Genomic DNA, 14,931 nt, shown 5'->3' on the forward strand with positions numbered 1-14,931 from the left:
TCTGGATTTAGGATTTTAGGATTTGAGCATTGATGTGGAGTATTTGCTATCTTTTCTGAATATTTTAGCTGTATCAAAATACTATGTGCAAGGACTATAGTCTATATTGAAGAGATTTGTGGAGCTTTTATGTCAGTATTAAGGTTTGTAATGCTAGTTAATTATGATTGTGTAGTTTAATTGTTGTAAATAATTGTTTTAAGTGTGTTTAGGCATGCCTCCTGGTGTCTGTCACTAGGCATGTAGTGCTTCAAATAAATAGCCAAGTTCTTTAGTTATAGACAGACAGTAGGAAAGAAATGGAAGGCCATGTCAGGATGCTGCGCTTTAGTTCATTTGCCACCTCAAACTGGTCATTTTTTTCTACTTCAATGAGCTACATGTGAATATAGATTTTGCTAATGGTTCAAAATGTTTAATCTATATTATGATTAATGATTAAATTTATTTATTTTTTTGAAAAATGATTAAATTATTCAATTCGTGAAGATTTTTCTATAAAAAGTAGAATTTTTGAGAGTTTTAAGTAGAATAATAATGATATAATGACTTAATTTGCAACAGTTTAAAAGTTGAGGGAGCAAATATAGTCAAAAAAAAATTATTGGGGACTAAAATCAATCATAGTCATTATAACTAAAAGTGCAGTTAAGCCGAGAAGTAACTCATACATAAAACATGTGTCAATTTTTGAATGGAATGAGTAGGCATTACACGACTATTAGATATTGGGAATTGATTTTGGTGTCATGATGACCCGAGGTTTATTCTATCTTTGTCGAGTCATTCTTGTTTTTTTTTTTCCTTATTGAGTCATTTATTGAGTTTTTGAGTCAAGTTTAGTCCATTTTTAATTTATATTTGCATCTGCATTAGTTTAAGAGTGTTTTTAATTTATTTAGTTGATCTTTTTATTAGCTTTTATTAGTTTTAGTTTAAGGTTCATCCCTATGGTCAGGTTGGAGCTGGAATTTTGTGAGAATTTGAGTTTTGATGGTCTCTTGGGGGTTTTATTTGCTGAATTGAATGATGGATTGATGAGTTAAGATGATTAATGAGATGTTTCCATGAGTTACATTGTTGTTTTGATGGCTTCTTGAGATTCTTTTCAGGTTTGATAGGTTTTTATGGAAAATGATGATAATTGACAGCCAAGTAATGAGCCATGATGATAGATGAAGAAGGAGTTACAAAATTAAAGAAAAATCAGATGAGCCACGCATGTGCGCCATGTATCCCACGCACATGCGTGGAGCTACTGTTGGAAAAACCTGATGTCCACGCATGTGCGCTGCCTGATCCACGCACATGCGTGGAGGCAAAACCTGATGCTGCGAATTGTGCGATTTTGAGCGTTTAGCCCACGCACGTGCGTGGAGGAGGCCACGCACATGCGTGGATTACCGCTGGAAACTCTATAAATAGGAATTTTGTTATTTCTTTTAGGTATCTTGTACTTTTTGGAACAAAACTTAGAGTTTTAGTTCCTTGGAGCTTGTGGGAGGCTTCTTGACACTCTTATTTCAGGTTTTTGTTCTTTTAATTTGCATGATGAATTCTCTAGCCATTCTTGGCTAGTTTTCTTTGTACTTTGGGTAAAGTGAACCTTAGCTTTGATTATGTTTTGAACTTCCGAGTTTCTTATATGAATAAAGTTTCCTTTATATGTATATTCTCTCTGTTTCAATACTCTCTTGAATGCCTGCAAGTGTTTGGCTTTCTTCTTGCACAACGGTAGTTAGTGAAGATTAAGGGACTTAGGATTAGATGATTTGTTTGCTATCACTTAGGTATATGGGTAGAAACTTATTGTGTTGGCCTGAACTTATAAACTTCATTCTTCAATTGAATTGACTAGGCACTAAGGCATTAGGTTTGGCAAATGAAATTGAATGATTTACTTGATTAAGGTATTGACAAGTAGAGGTAGAGGTTATAACATCATGGATAAGGATTCTAAATTTCATATAAGAACTTGGTTTTGAGAAACATAATTGGACTAAGTGGAGCTTTGCCCAGGGTACTTCTTTTTCTGAATTATAATTCTAGCTTTCGATTACAAGTGTTTTTACACACAACAAAACTTCAAACATATATTGCTTTTTCCTTTTACAATTCTGAACACTAAAGTATTTGAACAATTTGATAAACAACTATCTCTGAGTTTCTTATATGAATAAAGTTTCATTTATATGTATCTTCTCTCTGTTTCAATACTCTCTTGAATGCATGCAAGTGTTTGGCTTTCTTCTTGCACAACGATAGTTGGTGAGGATTAAGGGACTTAGGATTAGATTGATTTGTTTACTACCACTTAGGTATAAGGGTGAAAACTTATTGTGTTGGCCTGAACATAAAACAATAATTCTTCAATTGAATTGACTAGGTACTAAGGTATTAGGCTTAGCAACCTGAGATTGAATGATTTGCTTGATTAAGGTATTAACAAGTGTGAAGGTAAAGGCTACATCACCATAGAAAGGATTCTAAACTTCATATAAGGACTTGGTTGTAAGAAACATAATTGGACTAAGTGAAACTTTACCCAAGGTACTTCTTTTTCTGAATTATAATTCTTGCTCTTCATCACAAGTGTGTTAAACAGAACAAAAATTCAAACTTATATTGTTTTCTTTTTGCAATTCTGAACATTAAATTCCTTGATCAATTTGATAAACAACTATTCCTGTGGTTCGATATCTTTTTATTACTTCGATCAATCCGTACACTTGCGGAATTGCTATCATGTCACCCCTTTAATTTTTATGTTATCCCTCTTTTTTTTTTCCTAAAATACCCTAATATCAAAACATCCTACCACCCCCTTCGATTTTTTTTGGTGAACTATTGTTTTACCGCACATTAAATGTGCGAAATGTAATTTGTATACCACAAGTTAATGTGCAGAACGCATTTTAGGTACCACAAGTTTGTTTTCAAAATGCATTTTCAGATTTGTGAAAATATTTCCACACTTATAAGTGCGGAATGTATTCATGTTTCCACACTTTAAGTGTGGAATATATTAATGTCTCCACACTTACAAAGTGCAGAATGTGTCATTTTTTTATGTCTTCCATCATTCCTTAAGTTTCCTGTAGAATCTGGCCAATTTTCTTTGTACAAAATAAATTGATTGATTTTTTGATCAAAAGTACATAGTGTATCTTTCCTTCAAGGCTTTCCAACTTCTAGCTAATTGAACTTGCTCTCGCATTAGAGGTAAAAAAACACTATTCTCTCTCCTTATCGTGTGAGTTATAAGTGCGAAATGTATTCATATTTTCACTTATAAGTGTAAAATATATTTATGTCTTTACACTAACAACGTGCGGAATGCATTTTCAGACTTGTAAAAATACTTTTCTAAGTGCGAAATATATTTATGTTTTCACGCTTACAAAGTGCGGAATCACTCTCCTTATATAAAGTGGAGGATGAAAATTTCACGAAAGTATTTTTAGAATGGAGGTGACATGAAAATGGATCAGGGTGCTATTAAAACTAGCATCCTTATTTTTCCCAAACTTGGAGAGACCGCTTGATGTTGTTGAGAAGAGTTGTCTGCAATTTGCAAATGCATAAAGCTGCCTAGAATTAGAAGGTTTAAGTCTTTAAGAAAGTCAATATCTCCGATAGAAGTTGTGGCTTTATGGGTACGACTTTTGTCCTTTTCTTACTCTGACCTTAATTAAAGCTTAATAATATTAGTGGAATTACTGGAATATATAAAAAAAAAATGTGAATTTCTAATAGAAAATTATTTTAAAAGGTCAAAGCTTTGACTTTGCCTTCGCAATTACTCATCAATGACGTACCATTTCTGCAAAATATATTTATTATTTAAAACACGATTGAGTCAATGGTTTTATGTAGAAGATATTGTTACTTGGACGATTGGTTATTACTTGAACAACGTTATAATTGCTTTAGGTATTTTGCACGCCACTGAGCTCTTACGTGGGAGCATGTAGTTCAGTACTGTGCACTGCCTCTTTTCTTGCTGGTTTGAATAGGACGTGTAAAGGGCAAAAGGAGGTTCTAAAGTTAATTTTTGGTTCCCACGAAATGAAGAATTGCATTGAAACAATACTTGTTGTTTCATTGTTTTCTTAGTACTCATCTTCACTTGTGTTATGCCTTGAATGATTAACGTTGTGAGTCTTCTCGGCAGATTGAGACATTATTTAGGGATTAAAGATTTTATTGGGAGTTGAAGTGTAAATTAAATAAGAAGTCTAATATTAGATGATTAGAAGAGCGTAGTATTTTATAAATGTGACGACTCATAGCCCAATGTCTCAAGGTTTTGAGTAAAATGTATAGTGTTCAATTTCCAGAATTTTATGTTTATCGCAGCTCAACAGTTCTATTAGAGCCGATGGTTAGTGCAAATATGATGACGACTCATTCTAACAACGGTGGCTAGGCGGCAGTGGCGGAACAGTAGAGTCTGTTAGTCAAAATTTAAATACTATGAAAGTATTACATCAAAAAAGAGTGGGTAGGAGTTGAACACAGTACCTCCAGAGGAATGCAAAACGGCAGAACCACTGGGACACGGTCAAAGATATACAGTACGATTTATGCAACATCATTGTTATATAACGTTTCAGTTCAATACAAAGTTATTTAGGTGTCTTTGATTTTATAAGATTTTTCTAAAACTTTGAGGGAGCCAAGGCTCCTCCCTATCATCACCAAGCTTCGCCTCTGCTAGTCGGCGTGTTTCGTTTCTGAAAAGTCAGTGGTGGTACAAGCACTTGAGAAGGAGATTATTGAAAATTAAAGTGTGAGTAAGAATCTCAAATTAGATGATTATAAGAGTTTTGAGTACTTTATAATTGAGATGACTCATAACCCAATGCCTTAAGATTTTTTTTGCTCTTGTTAGCCTGATACTCCCCGAAGTCTTGTGTCTCTTGCAGCCAAATAGTGGTATCAGAGAGCTGATGGTTGGTGTGACCATGATGATCGGCTTCCTTGTGTCGAATGTCACTACAAAAAAAAAGGCATTTTGCGGCGCTTTTGGAAGCATTTTGCGGCGGTTTAAACCGCCGCAAAATGTATAATGAGGCGTTTCCTTGAGCGCCGCAGTTACGAGCGTCGGGGGCCGTTCTGCGGCGCTTATATCCAAGCGTTGGAATAACCGCCGCAGAATATAGCGGCGGTTAAAAGCGCCGCAGAGCCTGTAATTCATTCTGCCTCTGTTTTGCGGGGGTTTCTAACCGCCGCAAAGTTCTACAGTGAGTTTTCAAATATTTTCCATTTAATTACATCGAACTGCGGAAAATAGTTTTTCAATTTTTTTTAAAAGTCAAATTATATATTCAATCAATAAATAAAATGAAGCTTATAATCTTTATAAACAGTAGCAAAGAAATCAATCAAAAGTCACTTTGGCAATAGGCAAGTGTGTTCTGAATATGTGCTAAAAGCTTGAAATCTATAGAAGCAATAGGTTTTGAAATACTTATCACTGTGATCAGTATTAAGAATGTGTTATGCCGCCATTACAATCCATTCTTCAAGATCTTGAAGAATGTGTTATGCCGCCAATAAACAGAAATGATGCGACACACAAAGACTATGTGAAAAGAGAGAATAACTGACCAGGATCACATTGGCTATAGAAATCTTTAACATCTGCAACAGCATGACCAAGCAGAAAAAGTTCATCAGTGTGGAAAAGCTTTCAAAAACTTCATATATATAAACTTATAAGAATGCAAGTTCACAAGATACTCAAACACTAAAAATTTGCACAGCTAAGCTACACACAAATTCTATGAATGCAGGTACACACTGACAGTTCAGATTTTCATTTTCATTATGAAAACCTAAGTTGGTAATGGTATAAAGCTTTCCCTTACTCACATGGAAAGAATGAAACAGATTACATAGTTCATAAATCCAAGGAATACACAATAAGCCAATATCATGTTCATAGACCCTTCATGCATAGAATGGTCATTAAAATAAAGTAACATGCATACAGTGTTAGGGAACATTGCTTGCTAGTGAAGAAAAATGAAATGAAATGATTAAATATAATGGCAATGAATCACTCTTGAAAATATTGTGTACAAGTGAAAATAAACAAGAGGGAGCTTTGAAGTAGGTGCACGACTTTACTGCAAACAGCAAAAGTAGGACGAGAAACTGAAAACTCTTAAAAAGACCTACCCAAATATGAGGTCAATCCATTCATGTAAATGAGCAGATACATACTCACTCTCCAGAACCATCCTATGCGTATGCACAAAATCAACTAGATTCTCAGCTCGAGCTAGAAGTCTTACAGAATCTGGTATCAAAGAAGTAACTCACAAACAGAGCTATAATATGGATGTGAATATACCATGATATCTTCTGAAAGAAACTAATGAAGAAAATTTTAATGACTATACCAAGCTTTCCTCCCAACTGCGTTGTACCAAAATCAATTGAATTTTCATTTGTGAGGACCTCGGGGAGGTAAAATAGCTTAGGAACCTAATAAGTGGAGATTAAAAAACAGGGGGAAAGTTATTAAGATAAAATTTCAATTATAGTAGGATATGCAATTAGTATATATAAGTACTAGAAACATTGAACCACATGAAGACAACTAAAACTTATCAATAATATAGTGCAGAATCTACTAAGAGTACGCAAGTGAACCAATACCAATCAATCATTTTGCTTTAAAAGTGAATAAATATATACCAATTCCTTTACATCACTCATATCCTCAAGAACTCCATTCCAAGTACCAGAAATATCAGAAAACATCTGATCTGCATGATCAAATTTTCCGCCTTGTAATTTGATTGCAAGGGTGGTGAAAGGTTCAACTCTAACAAGGTAATATAAGACCTGTAAAAGAAGATAATAACTATTAACTAGTGCAAAATCAGCAACTAAATTGCAACCATATCAGATGACAGCATTTAAAATCACATCATCATGGTGACCTATTTTTATGATCTCAAGCAACAAGTGCAAAATTGAATCCAAAAGCTGAAAAGAAACATTGATACTAACAGCAAGAAATGAAATAAAAATGCAAGCCAATCTTATTTTATAGTTAAGCATCAAGAGTCCTATGCAGTACTTGCTTGAATTCTAACAAGCTACTACATAACAAAAAATGAACCAAGATATTTCTTATAAAAAAAAGCACGAGGAAAAGGGGGGGGGGACCTACTGTTCCTGCACTTGAGTAGTGTGATCCATAATGGAATTTGGGGATAACTGGATCATCAAAGCTAGCATATCTCTCTTGAAATTTTTTCATACGATCTAGGTTCAGTGCACCAACAGGCTGAATCATATCAAAAGCATTGATTATTAAACAAAACAAAAAACAAAAACTTTTTCCTTTGAACTGACTAAAGCAACATTCATGAACCTTTGAAAGATCTCGATAAGAAGAAGGATTTGAAAGATCCAAACTCTCTGAACTGTAATCAGAAAGAATCCAGGGGAAAACAGGATACTGCCAAAAAGAAATAATAATGATGAAATAAATAACATGAAGATATGATTGAAGAGATCAATGATAGAAAGCAATACACTAAGAAAAAAGACAACCTGCGTTATATCATTATAACTAGGCCCAGCCAGTGTATTGAGTTGCATTATATACTCAAAATTACTGATCTGCACAACAGCATCCAAAGATTAGGAATAGAGGTAGTTCGGTGCCAAGTGAAATAGATTTATGTTTAAGTTTCCTTTTAACAACTCATAGTCTTGAACATGTTAGTACTTTACAACATGTTGTTTTGCATGCATTGAGTTCAATATATATTTACAACTCCCAATCAGTCCTCATATGTAAAATGGGATAAAGCTATACTCTCAATACCAAAAGCCACACAGAGTTCATACTAATAAACTGAATTTATCTGCCATAAGAGATTATACATAGGTTTCACAGATCCAGACACCCTTTATGCAAAATCTCATTCAATCCCAATGTCAATTTTTTGACAGGATAAAGCTAAAAAATCCTATTGAAATTTGGATGCATTGCATATCAAATGACAACTTGAAAATAGGAAAAATTGCCAATCAAAGGATCAAACAGTTTCAAGTCTCAAGCTATTAAGACAACAACAGGATTACATCACACAATAAAGTAAAACGAAATCCAAAATCAAAATCATCTTCAATTCGAACGAATGAAAGAAATCGAAGCAGAGAGGGTTCACCTTGTTTGGGTCCTAAGCAGAGCGTACACAGTGGAAGAAATCGAAGAAACCAAACCCAGGAAACCACTCGATTTTGCCAAAACAAGAGAAATTCGAGCCCTAATTCCTAACCAAAACAAACAGATCCAAATCACAAACCTGAAATCGTGAAAAATCGAAGAAACCAAACCATCAAATCGCAGTGGAAGAAATCAAAGAAACCAACCCCAGGGCGAGGTGCTTACCTTCAATTCATGAGGTGAGGTGGGAATCGCGATCTGAAAGGTTCAAGCCATGGAGTTCGCCATCGCTGAGAGAGGTTCAAGCCATGGAGTTCGCCATCGCTGAGAAGTAGTGAAGGAATCGCGATCTGGCTCAATGTTCAACGTGAAGTGAGGTAGAGGAGAGTGAAAAACGCGATCTGGAAACGCGATATGAGTTGAGGGGTTTAGTTTTAGGTTTTCTAATTTAATTTAATTTAATTTAATCATTCTGCGGCGCCTGGTTGAACCGCCCCTGAAATAACCGCTGCAAATGTCAAGATAACCGCCACTAATCGAAAGAAACCGCCGCAAAGTGTACGAAACTGCAGCGGCTTGCCTAACCGCCTGAAAAAACACCTCAAGTTTATATTTTGCGGCGGTTTATGCGTAACCGCCGCAGAATATCCGTCGCAAGATGCCAGTTTTGTTGTAGTGTGTATACTTAGCAATGATGGAGAGATGGTGTGCCCTTTTGATGGAGGTTTGCGTTAGAGATGGACTCACACTTGAGGGGGAGATTGTTGGAAATTCAAGTATGAGTAAGAAGTCTCACATTTGATGATTATGAGAGTATTTTAGTGAGAGGACTTATACACACATTGCCTTAAGGCTTCGAGTGAAAGATGTGGTGTCTAACTCACTTGTGATTTGTTTTTGTTAGTCCAATGTGATAATCTCCGGAGTTTTATTTCTCTTACAACCCTACAACAAATTTCAATCCAATTAATTGATGCTTAGGTTTGTGGTTGGATTCCTATTGCATTTCTGTTAACTAGGATTGGAAAGTCAAATTTCAATTTCTAAAAGAGAAAGAAAAGTGAGGGTTGATTTTCTGTTATGTGAAGATTGGCGTGAAATCAAATACACCATACATAGTCAGGCATGGCTTAATAGATTCGAATTGTAGTCAAACTCTGAATCTTTGAAGTCGACTTCATTGTTTGCACCTTCATTTTATTATTTATATACTAGTATACATGAGTGTTTTGAGGAGGAATTTGGACAATCTCTCATCTAGGAGTTTGAATAAGGATTCTTAAATGATAATGCACCGAATGTATGTTTGAATTACAACTTGTGATAAGGACTTTGGGTATTAAAAAGAAGAAAGGGATTACCAGAGGAAAACGTCGTTTCAGGTCAGAAATTCAATTAATAATCTATATAACCGTTTGTGGTTACAAATGTCAAAGGCATTATTCTCTTGCCATGTAACTAACATGCCCACTGATTTAATGGTAAGGACTTTAACTTCCAACGAATTTTTGAAGTTAAAAATGGGAAAATAGGTTATAGCTAGTATAGCTAAGTTTTATACCCCGCTTTAGAAATCCTTATACAATTGAAGTTAAATCCAAAATTCAAAAAAAAAAAAAAACATACTTGAACGGAGTAATTTCTGAGTAACATAATTGATCGACAGAAAAAAAAAAAAAAGACTGACATAAATGTGTTGTTACATGTGGTTCCAAACCTAAATTTTCTAGCATAAAAAATGAGAATTTAGCAAATACAATTTACTTATCTTGAGACATCATCATCATCAAAAATCATGTGTATCAAGAATGGATTGATAAGCAAGATGGGGATATAATGGTGTTATGAAAAGAAGAAGAAAAAATGTTATAAAAGAAGAGAATTACAAAACAAAATTGATAGAATTGTATCAGCCGGAGGAAGAAGAGCTATGACCAGAAGCTGACCATGGCTGCTGCAACTGGTTAGAATACAAAGAAGAAAATGAAGTAGCCTGCGTAGAAGCCACAGAGGAACCAAAAGCAGAAGAGGCAGAGGAAGAAGAAGAAGAAGAAGCCCGCGGTGGCGGCGGTGAAGACGAAGATTGAAGATGAGAAGCCCTTGTTGATGTTGTTGTCATAATATTCTGATTCTGATTATCATACAGACTCCTTTGTGGGAAGAAATACAAGTTGCTTAAAGGCTGAGAATGTGGAAGAGCTTCCGTATGAACAATCGGATCAGTTGACGTGGGAATTGACACGACGGTGTTGCCGCCCCATTGGGTCGCCGGAAGTTGTTGCCGGAGAGTGACATTTTCAGGGAAGTTGAGTTTGGCCTTGTTGCCTCTGAAACGCAGGGCAGCTTCGTCGTAGGCTCTGGCGGCGGCCTCGGCGGTTTCGAATGTTCCAAGCCACACCCTGGTTGCTTTGAATGGGTCTCTTATCTCTGCAGCCCATTTTCCCCATGGTCTCTGTCTCACTCCTCTGTATTTTCTTCTTCCTTGGTCCTCTCTGGTCACGTTCTCTGTTGGTGTTGCTCTGTATTCGTATACAGCGTTTCCTATTTCCCCTGTTACTCTTGTTGTATTGCTGCTACTGCTCCTGTTGCTTGAGCTTTCTGTAACTGTGAATTCCATAGCATCTAACATCAGACAAAATAAAATTAACTTACTATATGCTATGTGGTAGTTAATAATGTGGTACTCCTTCTAATAAAAAAAATAGTAACATGCTAGCTTTTTCTTTAATGTGGATGAGTCATGAGAGTCATCCTATGGAGGATCTTAGATCACATTAGGTGAATAAGTTATGATCGGAATAAGCTCTGATCGAGTCTATTTATCAAATTGAACCTTCAACTAAATGTATAAAAAGTTCAACTATTTATCAATAATGTTTATTTATTGATAGTAACATTTTAGCTATGTACTTCATTTTCAACATCAAATAATATAATATGTTTAGTACATTTTGGGAATTCTTCTACTTAAAATTAATGGGAAGAAATTTCATGAAGTTGCTTGTTGACTACCAAAAAAAATAAGTTAATCTTTGCTATCAAAAGATAATGCACAACGAATTAATGTAGTGATTCAATAGTCTGCTCTTAAGTAAATAGTTGGGTTCAATTTATAACTATTGTGAGTGGAGAAAATTCATTGGTCATCTCCTACAGTTTAGTGTTTTTACACATAGGTCGCATGAAACCTTGGTTAAGAAAAAAATTGATGGACTATTAGACCCACCTTGAATGGTTGTGATGTAATTTATGACACAATGCAATCAATGAAAAAAGAAATTACCGTTGCTGTTTCATAATATATTTCAATCATAAAGCAATTCCCAGAATGAAAAGTTAAAGAGATTTGGGTTTAGTGCTTACATGTTGATGCTGGCAAAGCCGGGGAAGAAGCACCATGTGAGAATTCAATGAAGGATGATCTATCATCTTCCCTACTCCTCTTGAGAGAAGAACTAGCAACATAATCAGATGAAGAAGGTAAAGAGGGTGCAGCTGAAGAATAAGAAGGCAAGTTTTGTCTAACACTTCCTCCTCCAAAATCATGAGGAATCGTGTAATCACCGCTTGGAACATCTCCAGAGACAACATGGGTCAAAGCTGAAACCATGGCAGACATCTCCCTCTCCCTGTTCAAACCCGGGAACATCATCTGCGTTGACAATGCAGAAGGGATTTGTGCCTCTTCTTTGTGGCGGTCAACCTTGTCTGTAGAATTCGCCACCTTTAACAAAATGTAAATGCAATCAATTCAAAGCTGGTTCAATTAGCTCTTCTCTGCTTTTTGCTGCATGCAAATAAGTACCCTTCAAGAAGCATCTCCAATAACCTCATAAATTGTTCATATATATATGCTAAAGATGGAAAGGTTCAAATGGATTGTTCGCAGCCGCCATTGAAGAGTCAGTCGGTGAATAAATGAAGAAGTGGAGAACTTCTTTTGCACGAAACAAAGTAGCTAGTAACAATAATAATTAATATTTGAATTATAAGCGGTTTGAAAAATTCGTTTTCGCTAGTTTCTTTTTCCTTAGATTCTGAATTCTATTTTGTTGTGTAGGATAAAGGTGTAAAGTAGATGAATATGAGAATTGATACCAACAATTTGGGGAAGCAAAAGTTAAAAAAGAAATAATGTGGTGTGAAAGCAGGGTTGCCGGCGCTGGTGATGTGTGTGGAGAGAACATCCTTGGCGGTTGGCAACTTGTGAGAGCTAGTCGGCCATGAGAATTGGTGTAGGTAGGAACCGACATGAAAACCAAACAATAAAGGTTTCTAAACGTGTTTGTAATTGTGATCTCTTCACTTAGTCAAATAGGTGATCATCACATCCGAATAATATTTTAAGAGGATTTCAACTTTTTAATAATTACAATTTATTTAATTTATCACTTGGTCATATTTAAGATTCCTAATGTCTCATTTTTTTATCTTGAATCCTTAAAAGAATCAATTAAATTGTTCTAAATGTTATTTTCCTGGGTCTTTCAAAAAAAATATGTTATTTTCCTGTGAAGTCACCAGCTACAAAATTCATCGAAAAACAAAACTATCATAAATTTAAATATATATATATATATACACACATATATACACATATATATATATATAATCTAACTCTCACATCATTTAAAAGTTTTAAAATTTTCTCCAAGTTTTGAAATTGCTAGTCTCACAATAATGGGTCCCTCTAATGTGTATAACTTCAAAACTGATTTAACATTGAACAATTTATTTCAAGATGTGATTATATGTTGAAGAAAAAAAGTGACATGTTGCAACTGAAAAGCACAGTCACGATGGTGATGGGATGAAGAGGGCCGGGTGACTGAAAGTGGGGAGATGAAGCATGTAACAACCTTCACCTTCGCTAAAATTACCATCAACTTTATGGGTGTGAATGGCAAAGTGAGACTAGTGGGAGATGGCTTTGTGGTGGCGAAGCAAGGAGGTCCTGGTTGTTTGTGATGGTTCAGTAGCAGGGCCGGCCTTGGGCCTGTGCAAGCAGGCCCGCAGCCCAGGGCCTCCAAAAAGAAGGGGCACAAAAAAAAATTGTGAGATATATTTTCAAAATATATAAATTATTAATGTTCGAAAATATTCTAATATAGTGGGCTAGTTCAATGGAAAAGCACTATGCTCTGGAACCTGTGTGGTACAGGATCAAATCCTACTGGCGCTAATTTTTTAGCCATTAATTCGAATTTAAATTCAAAATTTATGCAAAAAATCGTGTCCCTGGGATACGAACCCATGAAACGCGAGCTGCATGGCCAAGAGATGCGTTGCCAAGCGAACCAACGCATTGCTAGTTAATAACTCCGGACATTAATTATATATACCGGTTTTTTAAGAGCTTAATTAGCATTGGAATGTGGAAGGTTTCCTTAGGTTCTTCTACCTAATTTACTAGATAAGTGGATATTAATTGGTGAACCAATTAACTCTAAAAATGCTTAATGGGTTAGCATTGATAGCAATTGAGAATAATATGTTGGAGAATATACAATATGAAACTTGATTGAAAATTTTGCTTCAAAAAATGCTAGGAGAGAGGCTTTTTTTAAGTAGTTAAATTTTTTTTTGGATTATATTGACTAGAATATAACATTTTGTTCCACATATTTTTTAAGTTGTTGATGCTATTTATAATTTAAATAGATAATGTTCTTTAAAAAAAATTTATCGGGGGTCCATTTTTATTATTTGCTCAGGGCCTCCAAAATGTCGGGACCGGCCCTGGTACATGGCTTGGATTCGAGCTTCGATGTGGGTATTTGGGGCATGGAGCAAGATTGAGGGTTTCTTGTGGGGTAAGACAAGAATCGAGGTGTCTGATGTTTTGTTTGGTGTTCGAATGGGAATAAGTTATGTGAGTGTTTACTTGGCGCATCTCCATGGGTGGGTGATGAATTATGGATGAGTGGTGGACTGAGACGAATGGGCCAAACACATAAAGAAGGGAAAAGGAAGATATAGAGGAGGGTATTAGAGGCTATGGAGGTGAAGAGGAAGCGAAGCTCCATGAGTTAGTGTGGCTTATGGATGCTCTATCTTTGGCGGCGGCAATAGAGAAGAAATATGATGCCCCAAAAAGTAATGACATAATGGCAACGAAGAATTATATGCACAATTAGGGTTGATGGTGGTCCACGGTGGAAGAGTTAGTCGATGGCGACGAAAAAGATTGGTAGGAGGGAGATAGATGTAAATGGAGATAATGTATATAAGAATACGATTAGCCTAAGATTAAATTTTGCTGTCAAATCTGCCTCAATAGGTTTTTCAGCCTTGCTTAGTCTTTTTCTGTTTAGTTTTCTTTTCCGGGTGTATATAAGAATATGATTAGCATTTCTTTGTGAGCAAGTATGTTCTGTTTATTTTTGGAGCATTATGATATTGCTCTTTTACACTATGAAGTTTATCATCTATTTAACATGATGTAAGTGTCATTTGGTTACCTATATAACTTTAGGACGCATTTAGGTAAACAGCTTAATTAAGTGTCTATGACAATAAGTGCTAAATGCTTATACATAAGTTAGTTTGAAAAACTTATTGAAATAAGTTAAAATTAGGTCATATGTTTTTTTATAGACAAATATTAGTTGTTAATTGTTTGTAAAATAGTTCATTCGCCAGGGTTTGAACCCTGACCTTTCACCCTGCAAATTTATTCATTTCCCTTAACTCACCAAGTGAACAAAATTAGGTCATAGATAAGCATAAACTCT

At 35.4% G+C, this 14,931-nt stretch overlaps 2 protein-coding genes across 3 annotated transcripts; both read right to left on the reverse strand.

The window, feature by feature from the left end:
• Positions 1-5,454: 5,454 nt before the first annotated feature.
• LOC130732051 (BEACH domain-containing protein C2-like) lies at positions 5,455-8,614 on the reverse strand. Its single transcript, XM_057584176.1, has 9 exons — positions 8,423-8,614; positions 8,199-8,304; positions 7,576-7,644; positions 7,394-7,480; positions 7,190-7,306; positions 6,709-6,858; positions 6,411-6,495; positions 6,187-6,307; positions 5,455-5,646 (listed from the first exon to the last, which is right to left on the reverse strand). The coding sequence occupies exons 3-9, from the start codon at positions 7,621-7,623 to the stop codon at positions 5,640-5,642; spliced, it is 615 nt and encodes a 204-aa protein (XP_057440159.1). The 5' UTR covers positions 7,624-7,644; positions 8,199-8,304; positions 8,423-8,614; the 3' UTR covers positions 5,455-5,639.
• Positions 8,615-9,893: 1,279 nt separating this feature from the next.
• Positions 9,894-12,438, reverse strand: LOC130711707 (ethylene-responsive transcription factor ERF110-like). Of its 2 annotated transcripts, none has more exons than XM_057561433.1 (2): positions 11,561-12,438; positions 9,894-10,801 (listed from the first exon to the last, which is right to left on the reverse strand). In XM_057561433.1, the coding sequence occupies exons 1-2, from the start codon at positions 11,847-11,849 to the stop codon at positions 10,107-10,109; spliced, it is 984 nt and encodes a 327-aa protein (XP_057417416.1). In that variant the 5' UTR covers positions 11,850-12,438; the 3' UTR covers positions 9,894-10,106. The 2 variants fall into 2 exon arrangements, with proteins under 2 accessions (XP_057417416.1, XP_057417409.1); XM_057561426.1 differs by having other exon boundaries at positions 9,894-10,819.
• Positions 12,439-14,931: the final 2,493 nt, after the last annotated feature.

The sequence above is a fragment of the Lotus japonicus genome, chromosome 1 (assembly GCF_012489685.1).
Source record: "Lotus japonicus ecotype B-129 chromosome 1, LjGifu_v1.2".
NCBI classification, from domain to species: Eukaryota; Viridiplantae; Streptophyta; class Magnoliopsida; order Fabales; family Fabaceae; genus Lotus; species Lotus japonicus.